At 40.5% G+C, this 26,001-nt stretch overlaps 1 protein-coding gene across 3 annotated transcripts in view; it reads left to right on the top strand.

Moving 5' to 3' along the window:
• PTPRQ (protein tyrosine phosphatase receptor type Q) overlaps nt 1-26,001 on the top strand; it is a 530,509-nt gene that overhangs the window by 168,555 nt on the left and 335,953 nt on the right. For all 3 annotated transcript variants that reach the window (XM_044280555.1, XM_044280554.1, XM_044280553.1), the window contains exons 19-21: nt 9,805-9,965; nt 10,803-10,914; nt 15,156-15,382. In XM_044280555.1, coding sequence (XP_044136490.1) covers nt 9,805-9,965; nt 10,803-10,914; nt 15,156-15,382 — 500 coding nt within the window. The remainder of the gene's footprint in view (nt 1-9,804; nt 9,966-10,802; nt 10,915-15,155; nt 15,383-26,001) is intronic.

The following is a 26,001-nucleotide window of genomic DNA, read 5'->3' as shown; positions in this document are numbered from 1 at the left end:
AAGCACGGAGAGCTATGGAGACTGGATATTGCGGATGTGCTAGCAGCCCATGTCTTCAGCTCTTATCCCAAAATCCAGGTGACAGGTTCCCTTTAAAGTGGTTCTCCAGGAATTAAGAAAATGAAAATATGTAAATATTACTTTATTAATTATTATTAATGTATTCCTAAATACCTTCTATTAGTTATAATGGTACGTTTTCTCTGGGGAGCAATCATTAGGAGAAAGAAAATGTCCGCTGTCCTATTAATACACAAAAAATCTGTCCTAATCACACAGGAGGACAAGTTACTTCAAGGCACTGAGGTAAAATCTGCCTTATCCTCCTCTTTACTCTGCTTGTAACATAGTACAGTCGTGGCCAAAAGTTTTGAGAATGACACAAATATTAGTTTTTACAAAGTTTGCTGCTAAACTGCTTTTAGATCTTTGTTTCAGTTGTTTCTGTGATGTAGTGAAATATAATTACACGCACTTCATACGTTTCAAAGGCTTTTATCGACAATTACATGACTTTTATGCAAAGAGTCAGTATTTGCAGTGTTGGCCCTTCTTTTTCAGGACCTCTGCAATTCGACTGGGCATGCTCTCATAGCAACCCATTCTTTCATAATCACTTCTTGGAGTTTGTCAGAATTAGTGGGTTTTTGTTTGTCCACCCGCCTCTTGAGGAATTGACCACAAGTTCTCAATGGGATTAAGATCTGGGGAGTTTCCAGGCCATGGACCCAAAATGTCAACGTTTTGGTCCCTGAGCCACTTAGTTATCACTTTTGCCTTATGGCACGGTGCTCCATCGTGCTGGAAAAGGGATTGTTCTTCACCAAACTGTTATTGGATTGTTGGAAGAAGTTGCTGTTGGAGGGTGTTTTGGTACCATTCTTTATTCATGGCTGTGTTTTTGGGCAAAATTGTGAGTGAGCCCACTCCCTTGGATGAGAAGCCACCCCACACATGAATGGTCTCAGGATGCTTTACTGTTGGCATGACACAGGACTCGTGGTAGTGCTCACCTTTTCTTCTCCGGACAAGCCTTTTTCCTGATGCCCCAAACAATCGGAAAGAGGCTTCATTGGAGAATATGACTTTGCCCCAGTCCTCAGCAGTCCATTCACCATATTTTCTGCAGAAGATCAATCTGTCCCTGATGTTTTTTTTGGAGAGAAGTGGCTTCTTTGCTGCCCTTCTTGACACCAGGCCATCTTCCAAAAGTCTTCGCCTCACTGTGCGTGCAGATGCGCTCACACCTGCCTACTGCCATTCCTGAGCAAGCTCTGCACTGGTGGCACTCCGATCCCGCAGCGGAATCCTCTTTAGGAGACGATCCTGGCGCTTGCTGGACTTTCTTGGACGCTCTGAAGCCTTCTTAAAAAGATTTGAACCTCTTTCCTTGAAGTTCTTGATGATCCTATAAATTGTTGATTGAGGTGCAATCTTAGTAGCCACAATATCCTTGCCTGTGAAGCCATTTTTATGCAACGCAATGATGGCTGCACGCGTTTCTTTGCAGGTCACCATGGTTAACAATGGAAGAACAATGATTTCAAGCATCACCCTCCTTTTAACAGGTCAAGTCTGCCATTTTAACCTAATTAGCCTGACATAATGATCTCCAGCCTTGTGCTTGTCAACATTCTCACCTGTGTTAACAAGACGATTACTGAAATGATCTCAACAGGTCCTTTAATGACAGCAATGAAATGCAATCGAAAGTTTTTTGGGGGATTAAGTTAATTTTCATGGCAAAAAAGGACTATGCAAATCATCTGATCACTCTTCATAACATTCTGGAGTATATGCAAATTGCTATTATAAAAACTTAAGCAGCAACTTTTCCAATTTCCAATATTTATGTAATTCTCAAAACTTTTGGCCACGACTGTATATAAGGCCGATAAAAGACATTTGTCCATCCAGTTCGGCCTGTTATCCTGCGAGTTGATCCAGAGGAAGGCAAAAAAAAAAACGTTAGAAGCCAATTTTTCCCACTTAAGGGGAAACAAATTCCTTTCCGACTCCAATCAGGCAATCAGAATAACTCCCTGGATCAACGACCCATCTCTAGTAGCTATAGCCTGTAATATTATTACACTCCAGAAATACATCCAGGCTCCTCTTGAACTCTTTTAGTGAACTCACCATCACTACCTCCTCAGGCAGAGAGTTCCATAGTCTCACTGCTCTTACCGTAAATAATCCTCTTCTATGTTTGTGTACAAACCTTCTTTCCTCCAGACGCAGAAGATGTCCCCTCGTCACAGTCCTGGGAAAAATAGATGATGAGAGAGATCTCTGTACTGACCCCTGATATATTTATACATAGTTATTAGATCCCCCCTCAGTCGTCTTTTTTCTAAAGTGAATAACCCTAATGTTGATAATAATTCAGTTATTACTTTAGTTGACCTCCTCTGTACCCTCTCCAGCTCTGCTATGTCTGCCTTGTTCACAGGAGCCCAGAACTATACACAGTAATGTTTGGTCTGACTAATGATTTCTAAAGTGGTAGGACTATGTTCTCATCACAGGCATTTATGCTCTTTTGATGCAACACATTATCTTATTGGCCTTGGCAGCAGCTGCCTGACACTGGTTTTTACAGCTTAGTTTGCTTGTTGCTGTTCACTATAATTACTAGGTCCTTTTCCATGTTAGTTTTACCCAGTTTTTTTACCATTTAGTATGTAGGGGTGATTTGCATTATTCCTTCCTATGTGCATAACTTTACATTTGTCAGGTTTCTGCCACTTATCTGCCTAAGCCTCCAATCTATCCAGATCCCTCTGTAGCAGTATACTGTCCTCTTCCGTGTCATTTTCAATACTAATCTTTTATGCTGTACAGTGTGAAATGTTTTGGAGAAGTCCAGATATACGACATCCATTGATTCACCACTGTCAAGTCTAGAACTTACCTCCTCATAGAAACTGATTAAATTAGTTTGACATGACCGATCCCTCATGAAGCCATGCTGATATAACATTATTTGCTTATTTTCATTGACGTACTCTAAGATAGCATCTCTTATAAAACCTTCAAACAGTTTACAAACGACAGATGTTAAACTTACTGGCCTATAGTTTCCGGGCTTTGTTTTTGGACCCTTTTTGAATATTGGCACCACATTTGCTATGCGCCTATCCTATGGTACACTTCCTGTCAGTATAGAGTACTTAAATATCAGAAATAAGGGTCTGGCTATGACATTACTTAATTCTCTTAGGATACGGGGGTGTATGCCATCTGGTCCTGGTGATTTATCTATTTTATTCTTTTTAAGACGCCGCTGTACTTCTTCCTGGGTCAGACAGGGCACTTTTAATGGGGAATAAAAAATTTCCTCAGTGAATACAGCAGAGAAAAATATATTTAATAGCTTTGCTTTTTCCTCATCGCTCTCTGCAATTCCCCCCTCATTACTCTGTAGATGGCCGACACCTTCAGATTTATACTTTTTACCATTTATATAACTATATAATCTCAAACCAGTCCTGCTTTTTTTCCTCTGGATTCAAAGGCTGTTTAATATGATCTTTAGCTGAATCTCTATAGGAATGGAGTTCATGAGGAGACATGAAGTACAGAGAGAAGGTGGGAATGTGGCTGTGTCCTGTTTTGTGATTAGGACAGGTTTTGTGTGTACTAGTAGGATGGCGGCCATTTTATTTCTCCTAATGATTGATCCCCAGACAAAACAAGCATTATAACTAATGAAAGATATTTGGGAATATAACTATAATAAAGTAATATTTAGGTATTTTCATTTATGCTAAGGTACTGGCTGATAGAACTGTCAATATATTACCTTCTCTCATTAATACTGATCAAATGGGATTCATTCAAAATAGACAGTCGTCTGACGGCACTAGACGATTTATTGACCTAATGGATGTGGCCTACTGCTCTCGAACGCCTTCTCTGCTTCTATCTTTGGATGCAGAGAAGGTGTTTGACAGGATACTTTGGGGATATGTGAAAGAGACATTGATTAAGTTTGTATTCTTCGGCTTGCAAGCCCTCTAATCTGTGTTCAAGCTATTTCCAATATTTGTAATCCCCTTAGAGTAGAAAAACTACTTCCAGTTTACACTTCATCTCTAAAACTGTGTGAATTGGCTATTCCAAATGTGTCTATTAGCAACTGGGAAATCCTGGGTGTCTCAACCATTTCCCAACTCTGGCAAGTCGATAATTTTTTAGATTTTGCCTACCTAAAAAGGAGATTTGACATACCCAACACGGATTTCTATAAATATCTACAACTGAGACACCTACTTCAATCCCCAGGTTGGTTCATTTCAGATGTCACCTCCTCTGACTTACAGGATTGGTTTATGTCTACTAGAATAACTGATAAAGGTATCGCCAAAGAATACCAGATATTGAAAACATCTCATAGATCCTCTTATTCACATTATTGACCTATGGCACTCTGATCTAAATAAGGAATTCTCTGAAACCTAATGGCGTGAAGCTTTCACTGCTATTTCTAAATTGTCGAGATGTGCCAGACACCTTGATTGAGCGAGAAAGATCGTATACAGATGGCACAAAACACCTCAGCATTTGAATTATGTTGGCACTGCCAGGCTTCCTTAGGGTCTTACCTTCATATATAGTTGGATTGCCCCCTTGTAAATCAACTATGGATTTTTAAACTAATTTCAATGATCTGTAATTACACAATTGCACCTATCCCAAAATTGGCCCTATTATCTATAGGGATAAATACATTCCCTGATCATCACAGGTCAATCATTATCCACTGCATTGTGGCAACTCGGAATAAAATTTCCCTTTGTTGGAAAGAAAACAATCTTCCTTCTATTCATAGAATTATCAGAGAAGTAGACAATAATTGCTTGTTCAAAGGTGCCTGGGCATCGTCTAATAACAAAAAAAACTGCTTTCCACCAGATGGAAGACCTGGCTTGACAATAGAATGTGTCATATTCCTGCTGATTCCTTCATTCGAAAATATACTTATATGGGTTACTAGTTTCCCTTCTCTGATAGCATTAAAGTTCATTATGTACTTATGCAATGTCCAGTACACCACACCCCTACAAGATTTCTTCCCCCTTTTCTCCTTCCCCTCCTTCCCTCCCTGCAATCCCGCTTTTCATTTTCCCCTTCTCTCCCCTCCCTATACCCTCATTTACAGATTTTATACATATTTCCATTCTTGCCTGGTCCATGTATTTATATTAGGTTTAGGGGGGTACTATCTCTCCTTGAATTCCAGAGGAGCATGTATGGCCTATAAGTCTCCTCACGCTGATTAAGGCGTTATCTTCCTAAAGAGAGATAGTACCCCTCTAACCCTGACAGGCCTCTCACCCAGTCAAGACAGTACTCTCTGCTCTGCACTGATGAGGGGCAATCACCCTGAAACAGCTGTCTGCAGATGAGGTGCTGGCTTATTTAATATCCAAGTCATGTCTCAAGGCTTAGTTAAAGAGCTTAACATTGACTTATAGGATAGAGGCCTTACATCTGGTGGCATTAGAAGCAGAACTTGTTAAGAACTATCCCTTTCCTTCCAGAATTCCAGAGGAGTTAGTATGGCCTATAAGTCTCCTCATGCTGATTAAGGCATTCTCTCCCTAAGGAGAGATAGTAGCCTCCTAACCCTGACAGGCCTCTCACCCATTCAAGCCAGTACTCTCTGCTTTGCACTGATAAGGGGCAATTACCCTGAAACAGCTGTCTGCAGATGAGGTGCTGGCTTATTTAATATCCAAGTCATGTCTCAAGGCTTAGTTAAAGTGCTGAACATTGATTTATAGGATAGCTGCCTTACATCTGGTGGCATTAGAGGCAGAGCTTGTAAAGAGCTAATTTCCATCCCTTTCCTCCCAGAATTCCAGAGGAGCATATATGGCCTATAAGTCTCCTCACGCTGATTAAGGCGCTCTCTCCCTAAGGAGAGATAGTACCCCCCTATCCCTGACTGATCTGTCACCCAGTCAAGCCAGCACTCTCTGCTCTCCAATGATAAGGGGCAATCACTCCGAAACAGCTGTCGGCAGATGAGGTGCTGGCTTATTTAATATCTAAGTCATGTCTCAAGGCTTAGTTAAAAAGCTGAACATTGATTTATAGGATAGCTGCCTTACATCTGGTGGCATTAGAGGCAGAGCTTGTTAAGAGCTCATTTCCATCCCTTTCCTCCCTTATTTCCATCCCTTTCCTCCCTTTATATTAGGTGACATCTTTACTGGTATATACATACCTTATGATGTGTAATTTGTGTATCCAGGAATAATTCCAGTTGCACTTCTCAATTTGTAATTGTACTTACTTTACTACTCAATAAAAAACTATTGTTAAATATAATAATATTTCATTGTCATTACTTTTTGCATTTGCTGAGAAACATTCAGATGAGCACTATTTGAGCACTATTTGAGCACTATTTCAGCTGCTTCTTATATAGAGATCAGTAGTGTAATGCAAACATGCAATCCTTTGTCTAGTGTTAAGCGAATCAAAGTTAACAAAGTGGACTTCGATCTGAATTTCAGAAAAAAAATGATTTGTCACAAAGGCGAATTTCTTTGCGTTTTGTGGTAATAAATCAATTTTTACTAAAATGGCAGTTAAAAAGAACATACTCAACTCATTCATTTGATCGAAGAGAGGCCGTCACGGCCATCTTGGTTGCTTGATTGGAGAAAACACACCAAATCAGTCATGGCGTCACCGTGTCCGCCCAGTGTGATGACATGGTTTTCTTCAACTAAGATAGTCGCGCCGCTTTCTCTGTGATCAAATGTACGAGGTAAGTATGTCATTTTTTAACCCCTTATTAACCCCTGAAAGGCCCCAATGTGACTCTCAGATGCTGCAATCAGTGTTGAACGTGGCCTCTGGGGGGTTCAATAATGGGGGGGCGACGCGATCAGCGATTTTTTACAAAGCACTTCATAATGAATCAAATTTCTTGTCGAAGTTCGACAAAGAAGCCGAATTAAATTTTTGAAAACTTTGCTAATCCCTACCTTTGTCCCATCACGACATTTTACTCTGCATACATTACTGGAGGATCTTCTTTGCGCCATTAAAAGGTCCTATTGTTATAGTAAGTTAATTGAGTAAAATAGATCACACTGTATAGGTACACCATGGTCCCTCTGTACTGAACTTAGAGACTGCTGTTTGCTGGGGGACGTGTTTTAATTACACATGATCCCGCCATGTTTGTGTTAACACCTTGTCTGTAACAACTATTGCTCTCCTGTGTACAGTATATAGAGTATCTTCCATAGACGAGCTGTAAGGATAAGCATACAACAAGCGTAACAAACCGTGGTTGCTTCTGTATTAGTATTTAATGGTAATCTAATATGCTATCTATCTAATATGCCCACTTTGCCCCCTACTCAAAACAATAACCAGCTGCCATCTGTTCTGATGTCAGTCCTTGTAAAGGAGATGCTGGGTAATTTGATGTGAAGCAGAATAAAAGTTGTAAAAGTTAGTCATAGGGGCTCTGGTAGAGAAATGATTTTTATTATATCCTTCTAAATGCCAGTTGGTCTAATACCACCGTTTTTCCACATCTCTGGCACCTTAACATGGCTTTTACCTTAGCAAAGTGTTTTCACATCTAAAATCCCCCTCTTGTGATCATAGTCATTTAGCTATAAGCACTACATAAATGATACTTCCTACTACTAGCATTAGTCTGCCTTTGTACTTCTATCAAACTAAGGCTACTTTCACAAAAAGCAAACCATGTTGCCGACCCACTTCTCTGATTGGCTGCAGTGGTCACATGGTGTAATCCCTTCAACCAATTAGCTGTAGGCTGAAGTGGACCTAGTGCTAACTGAAACTGCTGAGGTACAAAAAGGCAAGCTATATTGGCAACAACGAACATCTTCTCTAACTGGCTGCAGGGGTAACATCCTGAGTCCACTTCAGCTAATCAGTGGCAGATTGAAGCAGACATACATAGTGCTAACTATACCTGCCGAGGCATGGCTTCTCAGCCTGCCTCTCATCTTCCTGCATAGACTAGTATAATAAATGTGCTGTTTTACATATAAACTGTATTTAGTGGAGCAGGTTTATCAAAACTGTCTAAAAAACTAAAACAAAACAAAATGTTGTTGCCATAGGAACCAGTCATAGCACTGCTTTAATTTTACCAGATCAGGTTATATAGAGTGAGCTGAGCTCTGATTGGTTGCTATGGGCAACAAATGCAATTTTATTTACACAGGAGTCCACTACTAAGTGCCCCGATCTCCTTCTACTCCTCTACTGCAGGAAGGGTCGTACTGAATAGTAAATAGAGATGACCAATTTTTTTTCAAATTAATTTTGGATCAGATTTGCTCATATCGGCCATCAGATTTAATTCAATCTAAATAAATTCGACTCAAATTGAAAGTGTCTCAATTGCCCTGAAAAGTCATGTAATGACAATCAGTACTTTACCAGGATTGTATCCAACTCTTTTGAAGCTCTTAAACCCAAGACAGCTGTTAGTAATGTCAAAGTGACAGTGACATTCAGTATATGGCTGTGGGTAAATGTATGGTAGGCGGTGGTAACAAACAGCCGGTTTAATAACACACTGCACTGCCAGATTTTTTAAAATAAAAAAACAAGGTCCAAAAATGATCCCTTTTTGGTGGCAGATGTTTTTTTCTCTGTCTTTTGGTCTGTAAAATGATGGCCACCATTTTGAGTGATTCATGCAGTACGAATCACAGAAATTTAGGTTTCACTGAAATTGGAAAAGCTTGTTGCTTTGCACTTCTTTCTTCAAGAAGTGAGTTGCGAGTGGGGGGGTCTATCATTATCTGAAGGTTAGTGTGTGGATATAGTCAGTATACTAGATATGGGGGAGGGGGGAAAAAAATAAAACCATTAGAAAAAAAAACCATGCAGCAATATATACGGAAGGTGGTTCATGTCTCCTGCCCTTAAAGGATTATCATCCTGCAAATTCTCCAGCATTTTTTGTATTGTTATTTTCATGAGAAATGAAAAAAAAAGGGCAAGGGTATTCTAGAGCCCACTGTATTTTTTCCACAATGGTCATACAGAGGGCAGAGTGATGACCCACAAGGTGACAGTGATAGCATACCCACCACAGCACAGTGATAGTTAGTATACAGGAGACAGAGTGGTCACATACAGGTGACAGTGATAACATATCTAGGGGACAGTGATTGCATACAGGGGACAAAGTGACACACAGGGGACAGTAATGGCATATAGCTGACAGAGTGGGGGATAGCAATTAGATACAGGGGACAGAGTGGTGACACATGGGGGGACAGCGATGGCACTCAAGGGACAGAGTAATTAAACACAGTGGAAAGTAATGGCATACAGGTGGCAGAGTGGTGACACACAGAGGTCAGAGTGGTGACACACAGGGGACAGCGATGGCATACAAGTGGCAGAGTGGTGACACATAGGTGACAGTGATAGCATACAGGGGACTGAGTGGTGGCATACCTTGAGCACATTGATGTCATACCCAAGGGACAAAGTGGTGGCATTCAGGTGGATGAGTAATGGCATATTAGGGAACAGAGTTTTCTAGAGCCTCTTTTACTTACAACAGGCTTTATTGTAACTTGGTATAGTGTACAGTTCATCCATAGCGCATCATGATATCACATCATGGTTTTAAATAGCTGCAACAGGACCTGATGTGGTGTTTTAGCATGTATTCATCACTATGCACAAACAATGAAAAATTCATCTCTGCTATGTGTGTACGCTAGTAAACATGGATAGACAGTTATTTTTCTCTGTTTCCTTCCTCTTTCCATCTAGAACCTGAAGCCCCTATAGCACTTACTGCCTTCAATATTTCAACACACTCCTTTTCAATATACTGGAGGCAACCCCATGGACGGGTGGAAAGATATCAAGTGGATCTCTTCCCTCAGGATGGCTTTGTTGCTGTCAGAGATCTTGGAGGTGGGGAGTATCAGGTACGTTTTTCATTATAGTGTGTGGACGGGCAACTTTTGTTTATACCTAGAGCTCATTGGAAAATTCTTTGCAAAGCTGACCAACCATAAAGCTGGCCTTTTCTGTTCTGTTCCTTTATTTATTTTTTATCCTAGGAGGCTTTCCAATAATCTATGCTAAATCTATGAAAGCTAATTTCAACATGAGGAGGCTGTTACCTTAACAACTATTAATATGGTTTTTTTTTAAGTCCATCATGAAACTCCAGTCAGTCACCCAGGAGTTCATGAATAGTTTAACAAAGAAAGGGGAGTGCTATTGAGTAATACAGTCTCATTAATTGTGCACTGTGCAGGCAGACCTTGCCTTAAATCATTAATGCAGACAACATTTCCCTGTTACCATCAAAAAGACATAGGAACTATTCGACTTTCTGCAGAGTAAAATAATGATTACCTTTTTTGTTGCTTCTGTGCTGCTCCTGTGGAGGGCTACGCATGGACAGGTAGGCTGCTTTATATTTTCTGCTTTTTTAGATACATATCTTCATTACTTTCTTGTGGGTTTTCCTTTTTTTGTGTGGGAAGTAAAAACATATCTAGTCATGGAAGGAAAGTTAACCTTGAGAGTCAAGTGAAGTTTTCAGCTCTTTATTGGTTAAAACTTTTCACATAACATGGACATATTTTCCGTTGAGTTTTGTTACCTACACAGTCATCCATCACGGTGGGAATGCAAGTCAGGAGTGTGCTGCTTCTCTAGGATTTCTTGATGCCAACAGTTCCAGTGTTGACTGGTGCTTTCCTGCTCGCTTACACTTCATATTTCACTTAGTGAATATCTCTTTGGCATTTTAGGCAGATGTCTCCAGCATTGCTCCTGGTACCACGTATAGAGTAGCTGTTTCTTCAGTGTCATCTTCAGCCTTCAGCTCCCCAGACAGCAAGTTGGTGATGACGAATGAAACCAGTAAGTTTATTTTATATTATCTGTGTGTTGTAGAGTTGGGTGGGATCTTGACTTTTTCACACAAACGGAATGTACACACAAACTGAATTATTGATAGAACTTTGTATATCTTCGGATCTTGCTTGGTCTCAGAATCTAAGCTGGCTCATTCAGTTACTTCAGAAATGTCCAGTGTCCAGCTTGCTTTGTAATGCTCGCCGACTAGCTTCACTAATGTTCAAACTAATACTCTATGTATTTTTTCATCTTTTGGAAACTTTTCTTTTAGAGTGATCTAGAAGTTTTTTTTCTGCTTTGTTGGACATCTGGATGTACAGTAACCTAAGTAAACATGTATCAACCAAGCTATCAACCATCACTGTGTAAATTTGACACACATGCACTTGACCTCTGTACTCTTTGGTCCACTTTATCTTTACACTATTCCTGGATATAGTCAACTGACATACTTACATGTACTTGACCTCTAGACTGTCTGGTCCACTTTATCTTTACACCATTCCCTGGATATAGCCAACTGCCATACTTACAAGTACTTGACCTCTTTACTGTCCAGTCCACTTTATCTTTACACTGTCCCTGGATATAGCCAACTGTCATACTTACAAGTACTTGACCTCTGTACTGTCTGGTCCACTTTATATTTACACCATTCCTGGATATAGCCAACTGTCATACAAGTACTTGACCTCTTTACTGTCCAGTCCACTTTATCTTTACACTGTCCCTGGATATAGCCAACTGTCATACTTACAAGTACTTGACCTCTAGACTGTCTGGTCCACTTTATCTTTACACCATTCCTGGATATAGCCAACTGTCATACAAGTACTTGACCTCTTTACTGTCCAGTCCACTTTATCTTTACGCTGTCCCTGGATATAGCCAACTGCCATACTTACATGTACCTGACCTATGTACTGTCTGGTCCACATTATCTTTACACTGTTCCTGGATATAGTATACTGATATACTTACAAGTACCTGACCTCTGTACTTTACCTTTACACTGTCTTTACTCTGTACTGTTGTTATTCTATACTTTATCTTTACACTGCCCCTGAATATAATATACTGATGTACTTACAAGTACCTGACCTCTGTACTGTCTGGTCCACTTTATCTTTACACTGTTCCTGGATATAATATACTGATGTACTTACACATAGTTGACCTCTGTACTGTCTGGTCCACTTTATCTTTACACTGTCCCTGGATATAATATACTAATGTACTTACAAATACTTAACCTCTGTACTGTCTGGTTTCACTTGATCTTTACACTGTTCCTAAATATATTCAACTGACATACTAACTCCTTTATGTACTTAACAAAGATTAAAGTCAACAGAATACAGTAAATTTAATCTAGCATATTATATAAAAAAGAAACTGGATTTAATTTATTTTATGATTTTTCTAAAATCAGCATTGGACACTACAACATTCGGATCAGTTTACAATGGGTTCATTAAAGTAAGCAACGCAATACTTTGTATCATCATGGTACAAGGTTATTAGATTAATACACCTAAGGCCTCATATATGGGCATTCCACATTACAGAGCCTCTCTACTATATGTGCTGTTATACAGTTCTTCCATATGGGCATGTATTCTAGGGTAGACTACCTCTGTAATATGGCATAAGATCAAAAATGAATCTTTAAGGAAAAAATATCTATGCTTTCATATGAAACTGGAGAAATACAGAGATACAGTATAGGCTCTACAGTTTCAATCACACACAACACAGATCCATGTGCATGAGGCCTACTGCAAGGTATTGAATGTAAAACTTGGTTCACACACACACTTCTCACTACTTTCATTTGAAACTTTAAGTAAAGGTCCTTGAGGTATAAAAAAAATTCATTAGCAAAAATGCATTAAATTTAATTAATGGCCACTTTGACAGGAGCTATAAAATGCAGCATGTTATAACTTTAAACTCTGGGAAGCAACAGGAAACCAAAAAGTACTTAAAAAAAACGGATGCAAGCTGGCATCATTTTATGCATAAACTTTGTTATCAGCCTGCATAATAAAAAAGAAAGTAAAAGTCAAAAATATACAAAACGCCAGTATTAACCCACTGTTGGACTCTCCCTTAGGGTTCATTCAGACGGCCGTATGCGGTTCACAAAAATACTGAATGCCATCCATTTTTTTGCGGATCCGCAAAAAAACGGATAGCATTCAGTATTTTTGTGGACCCATAGACTTCAATGGGGCCATGTCCTGATTTTCACAGACAAGTATAGGACATGTTTCATTTGTTTTGCAGAACCGTGCAATAGAAAAGGGCCATATAGAAGTGAATGGGTCAGCACCTAATCCGCAAAAAAACAGATCCGCATTTTTGCGGATAGGATACGGCCATCTGAATGAGCCCTTACTTTTATACATAAATCATTTAAGGGCCTCTCTTTTGTGGCGAGAGTTGTTTTTACTTTATTTTTTGTTATTGGCACCTTTTGCCATAGCTTGCATTGGAAAATGGGGAAGAAATTCTTTGTGGGGTGAAATTAAACACCCCCCAACACCCAATTGTAATTTGTTTTGGATTTTGTTCTTACAGAGTACAAAAAATAACATGACATCCTTATTCTGTGGGTTAGTGTGATTAAAGCAATATCAAATTTATAAAGTTACTGTAGTCTGTTTTACTACAAAAAAATCTTTGAAAAATAAAAATGTTCTTTGTATTCACCAAACTCTGATAGCCATAATTGTTTTATCTTTTGATCTACACAGCTGAGTGAGGGCTTTTTTTTTTGTTTTGCAGGGCGAGCTGCCCTGCTTGTCTGTACCCCATTTTGGGGTGCAAGCAAGCTTTTCATCACTTTTTATTACATTTTTTGCAGGGCAATGTCACAAAATAATGGCAAATTGGATTAAAAAATGATTTTTTTTTCCTTCACAGCATTCACCATACAGGGCGAAGAGAATAAATAAATAAATACAATTATTTTTATGTGTCAAATCTGTAAAGCACTGAGGAATATGTTGGTGCTATATAAATAAAGATTATCATTATTTAAATTTGGGAAGGGAGGTGATTTGGGATTTTTTTTTATTTTTGTGTTTTTTTATATTTGTAGAAACACTTTTTCACTTTTTTTCCCCTGTACTTTTTAGTCCCCTTAGGAAATTTGCACTTATGATCTTCTGACTGCATGTTCCATAGACTGCAATAGAATACTATTGCAGTCTATGGGATTTTTACAGGCTACCTGTCAGGCTGTGCCTCAGGCATGGCTTTTCAGGAGCCCCAGGCTATAATAGCAACAGATTTGAGCGATGCAATGCCCCTCCCTCTATCCAACCACTCAGATGCCATGGTTGGTATTGACAGCGCCATCTGAGGGGGTAAATGACCGTAAATGACCAGGGTTGGAGTAATCTCGGTCATTTTGGTCAGGTGTGTGTTGTATAAGTCTACTTTCACACTCGCATTTTGGCTTTCCATTTGTGAGATCCGTTCAGGGCCGCCTGATAAAACTGAGCCAAACGGATCCGTCCTGGCATACAATGTAAGTCAATGGGGACGTATCCGTTTTCACTGACACAATCTGGCACAATAGATCTGTCTTGGCAATGTTAAAGATAATACAAAGGGACAGATATATCAGTCATGGATCATTAAGTGGTTAACAGAACATAGTTTTCCTTTATGTATTATCAATGTGCAGGTGTTCTAAGGTATTGTGATATGAGCCAGTCCAGAAGCATGTAGTAAGCGGGCAGATTAGAATGTTATCACAATTCATATTGCTAGTTTTTGTGGAAGTAAATAATAAGCCACCTTGCCAAAAGATATAAAAGTGTTTATGAATTTTTTTCGGATTTGATGCAATTCTGCACTTTGTGTTTATCACGTGGAGGGAGAAGTATGAGACAATTTTTTTTTTTATGGAAACCTAATGCATATGATTACATGCACCAATGTTGTAAAGTCTCTTCCTGTATTCAACGTAAAATTTTCCGATTCAGAACCAATCTGCTATCAACGTGAAGCTATTCTGCATAGTTTTACAACATTGCATATCTAACATTCCTGTTAAAGAATGTTTCTCGAGTTGCTGTATTTAATCGCCTTTTGTAAGTTCGTACTAGGGAGAAGAGAGTAATGTTAACAGCCAATCTGTCTTACAAACGCTGCCTTTTCTTCATTCTGGAGAGAAGCAACAGTCTCACATGTTTTAGGTCATTGTGGTAACTTGGATTTTATTATTTTAGTTCCAGGACCTCCTGATCACTTGGCAGGAGAACGGGTGGGCTCTGCAGGAATCCTGCTCTCTTGGTCTACTCCACGGAATACAAATGGGAAGATTATAGGATACGCTGTCAATTACAGAGAGGTTTGCCCATGGATGCAGTCATCCTTCACTCAAGTCGTAACCACGCTTGACAGTCTAGAGGTTCTTTTGACCAGTCTGACTCCTGGAACAACATATGAAATAAAGGTACCAACTCAATCATCCTGCAGTCTATCAAAGGCGTTGCACAGTAATCTTGCTTGCATACATTTCCTTTCTGATATGAGTGATACATTCGTTATGTGTAGACAATAGAATCATGAATCCTTGCTGCCTGCTTCTGATAACTTGAAATATTCTTAGTATGAGATGAAGTGTGCCTGGCAGAAGGAACTTATTCTGTGTGGAACAAGGCCTGACTATTGAACAACAGCATACTTAAAACTAAACTGATGTATTACTTATAAATTCAGAAGATTTACTTTTTTTTTTATTGTTATAAGTTTTTGATTGACCCAATTTGCAAAACAAAATAAGTTACAAGCTCTCCTTCACTTAACGCAATGTAAATCATGTAACTTAGAAATGCATTATGTCTTGGTATTTAAAGAGGACCTGTCAGCTCTTCTGACTAGTGTTGAGCGCGAATATTCGAAAAGCAAATTTTTATCTTGAATATCACAACTTCGAGAATTCCCAAATATTTATAATATAGTGCTATATATTAGTTTTTTGAATATTCGTAATTTTTTCCATCTGAACACATGATTCCTCCCTGCTTCTTGTTTGTGGGCCAATGAGTCATTGGCCCACAAGCATTTAAGCAGGAAGGAATCATGACTTCAGATGAAAAAAATGACAAATATTCTAAAAAAACTAATAAATAGCACTATATAGACTATAGTGCTAGATACTCATTTTTTAGAATATTCTATAGTGCTATATATTCGTTTTTGACCCATGCTGTATTGATTGCGTAATATTCGCATATTATGCAATCATTACCTTTCCGATTTTCGAGTAAAAAAAAGAATGTAGAATATAACGAATATTCAAATTTGCGAATATTCGATGAATATTCTAAAAAATATTTGCGAAAAATCGTGAATTCGAATATTGCCCCTGCCGCTCATCACTACTTCTGACATGTCTGTTTAGTTAACAATGGTATTCCACATGAAAAAAATAACTCAGGAGCATCTTTTCTTAGAATTCTACGCTCTGATATTCCGCTTGGAAATTTGTGAATAAACAGAAGTTTTTATATTGTATTAGGGAATGAATTAATATTTTCTACCTTTTGTCACCCTTTTATATGGTATTTAAGCTAAAAGTGTGCTCTTACCTCATGCTGTTGTGTTGTTGGCGTAGTCTTTGATTTTCAGATTAAAGCAGCTCTAAACCCAATTAGCACCACTACTAGATTTATATTCCTGGAAATCTGATCACATTCTATGCAAAGGGATGTTCAAATCAGTGTACAAAACAGTGTCATTACAACATTGTGTTGTCCATTTGTATCAATATTGGATTATTCTGTGTCTTTTTTATTTTGTTAAATTTGTTACATTTTATTTTGGAGAATGTGTACTGCTTTTGGTTTAGTCTTGTGACTTATTTACACTGACCTGCTGGTGGCATGCAGTTGTGACATTTTTGCAAATCGATGAATCTTAAAGAAGCCCATGGGGTTTTCCCACTTTAGAAAATACTGTTGCATTTATTATGTAGACAAAGTAAATACAAGGCATTTACTAATGTATTGTGATTATCCATATTGCCTCCTTTCCTAGATGGGATTCATTTTTCCATCGCATTATAACCTGCTTGTTTCCAGGGATTATGGCCATTGGTGGTCGTGCTTGCACACTATAGGAGAGGAAGTGTGGTGCTTTTTTTTATAGTGTGCAAGCATGGCCACCACTGCTGGATCGCATGGTGGTCATAACTGTTGGATACGAGCAGTGTATAATGTGATTGGAAAATTAATGAAACTAGAAAAGGAGGAAATATTGATAATAACAATACATTAGTAAGTGCCTTATATTAACTTTGTCTACATGATAAATCATACCTCCAAACATCCCGGATCCGGCGGGACAGTCAAGGATTGCAGTTGCTGTCCCGCTGTCCTGCTAGAATGAGGTATGGCCCGCTTTCTGGCAGCTGTCTCTGCGTCCATAGGAAGCAGAGACAGTTGCCTGTATTATGATCAATCAGAGAGCTGGCATCGGCTCCCTGCTTCATCATCCCTCCCCCCTGCCGACTCTCCACTCCTCTTGTCTGTGTGTGTGTGTGGGGCTAGCCGGCAGTCAGCCTCAGCTCCGCCTCCTATACAGACTAGAGCAGCCGATGTCCTGCTGCTGCTTGGAAGAAGGATAAGTATGTGGTGTTTATTATTTTTTTTATATCTGTAAGGGGCACAAAGTGGGCATGTTGCTGGGGGGCTCAATGTGGGCATATTACTGGGGGCACAATGTGGACATATTACTGGGGGCACAGCCGGGCATATTACTGCGGGCACAGCTGGGCATAATTCTGTGAAGACACAATGTGGGCATAAATACTGTGCATGAAGGGGGAATAATTACTATGTGGGGGCATTAAGGGGACTGGGTGGGATTAGGTGTATAGGTTTTGGGTGGAGTTAGAGGCATGGCCTAGTGTGGAAAAAAATTGCGCTTCATGCACCACACAATATGTCCCTCTTTGTTCATTTACAAAGTTGGGAGGTATGGATAAAAGCCATTTAAGTACTTAGTGAAGCAAACAAACTATACTGTATGCCTTTATGTCAGCAAAAAGTACACTAAAAAGTGCCACATGAAGACTGATATATGAAGAAGAAAATTCTTAGAACAGTGTCAAAATGGCCTTTGCCTGCCTCAGGCTGCCATAGCACCAATCTCATTGATGGCATCACGAGAAGATGATGGGAAAAGAGAGCGAGTTCCCTCGCTCTGGAAGCCTCTTTGATACAGCGGTCAGCATTGACTGTGGCATCTAAATGGTCAATATGCTGACATCGCAGTTTTCACCGATGCTGGTAGTTATAGAAGGGGCCCAGCTCACAGTAACTGCCGGGTTCTTGTCGCTGATTGGGAAACCACAACTCCTTTGCCCCTCCCCCAATTACTTTGCCGGTCGGGAAGTCACTTTCTGCTGTGCCATAATAGTACAGTGGAGGTCCAGAAGGGGCTAATATATTTATGAATGGAGCTAAAATATGCATGTATAAAATTTTGTCATTTCGCATATGATATAATATAATTTACATAGATTATCCTTTTTTTTTTTCCCCCCGCAATTTGCAATAAAACTATATATAAAAAGTTACATATATTACTTATTCATAACCCCAATTTCTATCCTGTCTTCACCTCACACCCACCTCAAAGCAAGGAGGGGAAAAGATGTTCAAAAATATGGCCTCCTGCACACATCTATATCCGTTTTTGTGGCCGGCAAATCGGCCATGGATACCGGCTGTGTGCATCCCACATTTTCCCTTCCGCAGGTCCCACTCTATGTTAAAAATATATTTTCTTGTCTGCAAAATGGACAAGAATATGACATGTTCTATATTTTTTTTAATTCCCATGGATAGCACATGGTGTGCTGTCCACAGCTTTTGCAGCCCCATTGTAATAAATGGGTCTGCATCCGATCTGCAAAAAATGCAGAACAGGTGAGGAGCAAAACTATGGTTGTGTGCATGAGGCCTAAGGCATACTTGTAAACAATCAGTTGATTAATCCAGCCCTTCGACCTCTTCTCAAGCTCATATTATCCTTGTAATGTTCTGTAAGCTAGACCTTTTCTGATTACCATTTATTTTCTGTGCTGGGCACCAATTAACAATGAATCATCTTCTAAAATCCAAATCCCTGGAGAGAGGGGCAGAGCAATCTGACTTTTTTTTGCCACTTCAAAACTTTCAGCAAAAAAACTAATATTTTTGAGCACCTTCATAACATATGTAATAAATCTGCATCTGGGACAGAACAGCTTGGACTTTGAGGTTTTCTGAGATTTTTTAACTGATGACCTATCCTCTGTAGGCTGAGCTGAGGATAGCCGCTAAACAATGTATGATGCCATGCTTGGTAAGCTGCGAGAAGGCTGCAGCGCTTGGAGCAGTTCCAGTGCCTTCTCAAACGCTTGACCCCCACCGATAAGGTACTGATGACATATCTAGAAGATAGGTTATCAGATAAAAAGTCTCGGAAGACCACTTGAAGACTCTTTAAGATCTCAACCCTCTCAATAACATAATTAAAATAGCCAATACCCCTTCTCTACAGCTTACAAAAAGAGATAAATTCATAAAGCCTAAAATAATGATTATTTCATAGTGGGGTAAATTCAAATAATGAATTAAATAATGCTCTTAACCTTTTTTATTTTTTCCTAACATTTTCCGATCAAAATATTTCTGAGTAATCTAGATAATTATACATGTAGATTATACTCTAATTTTTATACACTATTAGACTGACCGATATTGGGGCTAGTTATCAGAAAAAGTGTTCATAGCTTGTTCCCGATAATTGGTCTGTATAATCGTGCAGCCGATCAGGAAATGACTGCTCATTTGTTTGCTGATTGACATCCTTCAACTAGATGAAAGATGAATGATTATTGGCATGATGAATGATTATTATTATATCCATGAGTAAGCCAGAATAAGCTGCCAAGAATCAGTAGAACTGAATGAGGGAGGAACAACTGCAGTAGCAATATTTCCTCCCACATTAACTTTGCCTTAACATGTTTAATAGGCTGTTGCAAACAAGCACATGTTCATCATCCGTTGGTGTTCGCTTGTGCCCGAATATTGGACAGTGTAATAGGGCCCTAAGTGGGGCCATTCCCAACATCTGTTGGGAACAGGCCCCAACACATATATGGGCAAGATTCCCAGGTCCTGTGGCTGCAACTCAAGCCCAAATCATCACTCCTCTGTCACAGCAGCATCTGAAAGCCACCACTGCTCCACTTACCCTGTCTGGCAACCTGGACCTGCCACCCACTGTCTGCTTCCCAGCAGGTCAGCAGATCACTCTGTCCCCTAATGCAGACTGCAGTCTGCTTGCCAACAAGCCCTCCTCTCCTCCAAGTCAATGTCTGGCAACACTTGGGTACTTAAAAGGGTTGTGTCATCTGAAACAAGTGTGGCCATCCTCCATTCACTTTTGTTGTAGTTCTGAAAATATTTGTACTTCTGAAATATCTGAGAGCTGACTCAGCTATTTCCCAAACTCCCACATTAATGGAGATGAATGGAGAGTTGGAACTACCACAGAAGTGAATAGAGGGTGCACGAAGCATGCACAAGCTGGTGCTCAGCTATTTTCAGAACTCCAATAGAACTGAATGGAGGCTGGCCAAAAACACAGTATACCCTCATTCACTTTGGGGGTCAAGTTCTAGAGATAGGTGCGGGTCCCAGAGACCAACACCTTCCTGACACTGCTGGCATATTCCAATGGTATGCCACCAGTGTCTCAGATGAAACCCCTTAAAAGCAGCTTCCCCTGTTAACTTGCTAAATTCCTTAAAGTGTATGCTGTATTATATTGTATGCCCATGTACTGACCTCTGCTCATTTACTGTATTGTGACCCTCTGCTGCCTGACCTGTGCCTGACCTCCATATTGACCCTTTGTGGCCTGTCCTGACCTTGGACAATTTAGCTTATAGCATGTACTCTGCTAGTCCTGACCTTGGCCTGTCCCTGACTACAATTTTATCTGACCACTTAGTGCCTCGCAGCAAAGTCCAGATCTCTGTACAGGGGTTAAAGGTGATTACCATGGTACTGCCTCTGTCTAAACTATATAAGCAGTTAACTACTCAGCGTGGTCGTCAACAGCTACTCTTTCAGTACCTGCTTTTCATTTCAGCTTGCTTACACACTTTGACCGCTACCACTTCCAGTACTACAACCACAAACTGTCCTGTACCATTACCTCCACCTGTCATAGTCTCTGATGCCTACAGTCTGGATCTTCCACTTCCCCTACACTATGAAAGGGACCTTAAGCTATGCTGTGGATTCCTGAGCCAGGATACCATCCACTTTGAGCTAAAGGCCCACCACTTTCCTACTGACTGGTCTAATATAGCCTTTCTGGAATCCCTTCTGCCGGGTGAATCTCCCTCCTGGGTCACTCCTCACTGGAAAATACAGCAACTCTGACCAGCAATCTACAAGAACTTCTGGCTACCTTCTGCAAGGTCTTAGGTGAACCATGTTGCACCAACTCAGCTGTCTCCTCAATCTTGCACCTCCACAAGGGCAAGTTCTGTACCTTTGCCTCAGAACTTTCTTGGAACAATGAGGCCTTGGTGGAAGCTTTTTGGGAGGGCAGGTTGCATAAAATACGAATTGCCAGGTTGCGATGTCCCATCTACCCTGGATCACCTGATCACCTTGGCCACCTGAATTGAACTTTGGTTTAGAGAGCACCTCAAAGAATCCACATGTGAAAAGATAGTTCTTAGGTTGGCATCCACTTTTCAGATGCCAGTGCTTCTGTTTTCTGCATCCCCTGAACCGTTACAACTGGACAAGATCTAATTGTCTGAGGAGGAGCATCTGCATAGAAACTGTGAAAATATGTATGTATGGGTGCAGACACAATGGGGGTCATTTATTAAGACTGGTGTTTTAGATGCTGTTTTTAATAACCTCTGCACTGGTGGTGGATCTGAGAAAGTTATGTAGAGGCGCATCCACCACTAGTCAAAATCTACGCCAGCTTCCTTGCTGGTGTAGATTTAGAAAATTTTCTGCACCTAAAACAGGTGCATAAAATGATAAATGATGCAGGCTTCGCAGCCTGCACACCAGCCCACACCATGCCCCCTTTTTTAGACCTGGCGTGAGCGGGGAAAAGTTGCAGATTGTGGTGCAAACCTTTGTGTCACTATCTGGGACAGATATACCATACTCTAGAAACTGGCATTAGTAATTGACCACCTATGTCTGCACCTGCCCTCTCAAGGTGGTAAACTTCAGAGCCTAGGGTTAGTTGGATAGATGACCCTGGGTGAAGACAAGTTCTCTCCACAGTTAAGGCCGAATGATCTATATCAGTGTACTACTGCATTGCGGCGGCAGCAGGAAGCGCACGGCGTAATAGCAACCAATGACGCCGTGCGCTCCTGCTCTCAGCAGGAATCCAGCTTGTTGTTCCACGGACCGCTCACGGCCGTGTGCATTCGGCCCTAACACTTTCTGTGTATGTGGCTTTCAGTTAGATTATGTTTACTATGCAGGCCTTCCTGGACTCTGGCTCGGCAAGAAACTTCCTGCATCAGGCATAGGTGACCTGACACCACATACCCACAGTGTACCTGTAGAAGTCTTTAGTGATGACATCTGCTAATGGGATGGAGATCCTGAAATCCATACATTATATCGCCCATGGCGAAGAGAAAATCTCATGCCTGCCCATATCTACTAGTTCTCTCCTACTAGGACTGCCCTGGCTTCGCTTGCAGTCATTTTGTAGATTGGAACGGCACAGATTCTGGATTGGGTTCTACTTGTGACTCGCTGTCGGACACCAGTTCAGCCTGCCCAAGCTCCGTTAGTTCCTCAGAGCATCTCTCGGCCTACCTCCTGCCTACGTCCCTATGATTGGCCCAATCACCTAATGCCTGGAGCTACTCTTCCACAGTGGCTAGGTCTACCAATTATCTTTACCTGAAACACAAGCCATGTCTAAATGTGTTAAAGTAAAACTTGAGAAGGGCTTCTTTCAGAAGCACTCTTCCCAGGCAATAGCCATTTTATTTTTGTCAACAAAAAGGATGAGTCTCTGAGACCCTGCATTGATTACCATGAACTACATAGAATTACTGTGAAAACATGTACTCATTACAGCTAATCCCTGATCTCTTTGATAGGCTCTGTGGAGCCAGAATTGTCACAAAGTTAGATCTCTGAGGATCTTACAATTTCATTTGGATTAGAGAGGGTGGTGAGTGATCACTATGAATATTGTGTCATGCCCTTTGGTCTCAGTAACATGTCTATGTTTTTTCAAGAATTTGTTCATGATTTTTTCGTGATCTTCTCTGTACTTGTGTAGTGGTCTATATGGATGATATCTTGATGTCATGTGACCTGACTTCACACCAGAGACATAGTATGCCCGGTGTTCCAGGGTTTGAGGGTTTATAGACTTTATGCTGACTTCGAAAGGTGTGCTTTTGAAAAGACCTCTCCACCCTTCCTGGGTTACATTATCTCTGACCCTAGCATTGAGATGGATCTGCTATAATGGACAGGTCTTGTCCTACAGGTCATTTCTTCTTTTTTCCACGCTGACCACCCCTATTTCTGTTTTTGTATGGAGGGGGGTGAGTGCCAAGGAGTGGTCTCCAGAAGCTAAATCAAAAATAGTTTGAGGGAGAGACAGCACCACTTACAAATTTACTTTTACTAGATCCAATCTGTGGTGGTGCCCGCAGTGTTAAACTGTAGCCCGTCAAGTTCCAAGAGAACATAAGATGGAGAAAAGACCACGGCATCCCAATGTCTTCACAATATGCAGAGTTTTATTCACCAACCATGCAACGTTTTGACTCCTAAGAGTCTTTCTCAAGCTTGAAAAAGACTCTTAGGAGTCAAAACCTCGCACGGTTGGTAAATAAAACTCTGCATATTGTGAAGATATTGAGTACCGCGGTCTTCTCTCCATCTCAGAAGTTGAATCAGCCTTCCAGTCTCTCAAGCAAGTCTTCTCCACTGCATAATTTCTTCATTGTCCTGGATGTGTTCTGTGGGAGCTGGAGCCATTCTTACCCAGAAGGGTCCCCCTAGTAGGATGCTCTCCTGTGGCTTCTCCTTGAAAGCCTTCTCCATAGCAGAATGGAATTATTCTGTCAGTGAGAGATGCTTGCACTCAAGCTAGCTCTTGAGGAGTAGCATCATCTGCTGAAGGGCACCTTCATTGTGTCATTATTTATACTAACCACAAGAATTTTACTTACCTGCAGTCTGCTCAATGTTTCAACCTTCGCCAAGCTTGGTGGCCATTGTTCTTTGCATGTTTCAATTCCATTCTGCCTTTCAGTCCGGCACACAAGAATACCAAAGCAGATTCCCTCTCCCATTCTTTTGATCCTGCTGATCAAACAGAGGAGACCCAGCAAATCATTGATCCTGCCTGCATCCTCTATGTCACTCCAGTTCAACTGAAGGACATTCTGCCTGGAAAGATGCTTATTCCTGTGTGCAAGAGGAAGCAGTTCCTAGTCTGGGGACATCGCTCCAAAGTTGCCAGTGACCCTGGTATACACAAGACACTAAATCTAGTTACTCGTTATTACTTGTGGTCTACAATTTTTAAGATGTTTGAGACTTTGTTGCTGCCTGCTCTACCCATGTTCAGAACAAGTCTCTAAAACAAACATATGTAGGCTTCCTACACTCTTTGTCAGTACCCAAAGTTCCGTGGCAGCATATCACCATGGATTGTTTCACTGACCGCTGTACTCAGCTGTCTCTGGAATTCCAATAGAAATGAATGGGTAGAACGTGTATGTGTGACCGGCTGCTCCGTTCATTTCATGAGGGCTGCAAGGGGTACGGGGCTCCCGTTAGCATGATCAGTGGGGGTCCCAGTGATATTACCCCCACTAATCTAATAGTTATCCCCTATCAACTTCAAACAACCAGAATACCACTTTAAGCTGGGCTCCTATGTTCTTTTTAGAAAGAAGATGCTTTCTTCTGGAAACCTTTCCAAACAAGCCATACCTGATCAATCGTTTCCTAAAACTACTGTCATGAACTTGAACATTTAACATGCTAATTGAGCTATGTAGAGTCTTAGATGTAGCTCTTGGAATTTTTGTCATTTCTCTGAGCTTTGCACCGTTTGACTGTGGGGAGAATTTCCTGGGATGGCCACTCCTAGCAATATTTTTAAAAGGGTTTTCTGAGATTTTAATACTTAGGACCTATCCTCAGGATAGGTCATCAGTATCTGATAGGTGGGGGTCTGACACTCAGCACCCCTGCCGGTCAGCTGCTTAAGAAAGCACAAATGCTTCTGTGAGCCTTTACACAGCTTACCAAGCACAGTGCTGTACATTGTATAGTGGCTGTGCTTGGTATTGCAGCACAGCCCAATTCACTTCTATTGGGCTAAGCTGCTCCAAGCCCATGGGACCAATTAATGTGTCGTCACTGGCCTAGAAAAGCTGAAGGAAGGCTGCTGTGCTACTGCGAGTACCGCTGCTTTCTCAAACAATTAATCGGTGGGGGCATGGGTGGCATACTGATAGGATAGGTCATCAATATTTAAATCTCGGAAAACGTCTTTAACCTCTTCAGGACACAGGGCATACAGGTACGCCCTTATGTCCTGGTAATTAAGGACACAGGGCAGAAAAACACACAGTATTACTCATACAGCCAATGCATTCCAATACAGAAGTATTGAAATGCATTGTAAAGGAATATACCCCCCCAAAGTTCAAGTCCCAAAGTGGGACAAAAAAAGTGAAAAAAAAAGTTGAAAAAATAAAGTTTTCCCCCCAAAAATTTAAAGTTTCAAGTAAAAATAAACAAAAACGTCATTTTCCCCAAATACAGTAAAAAATAGGGAAAAAAATACATATTAGCTATCCCGCGTCCGTATCGACCGGCTCTATAAACATATCACATGACCTAACTCCTCAGATGAACACCGTAAAAAATAAAAACTGTGCTAAATAAACCATTTTTTGTCACCTTACATCACAAAAAGTACAACAGCAAGCGATCAAAAAGGTGTTTGCCCACCAAAATAGCACCAATCTAACCG

Source organism: Bufo gargarizans, chromosome 2 (genome assembly GCF_014858855.1).
Source record: "Bufo gargarizans isolate SCDJY-AF-19 chromosome 2, ASM1485885v1, whole genome shotgun sequence".
Lineage (NCBI taxonomy): Eukaryota > Metazoa > Chordata > Amphibia > Anura > Bufonidae > Bufo > Bufo gargarizans.
Note: the sequence above shows the minus strand (reverse complement) of the source record. Positions and strands in the feature narration are given on the sequence as shown.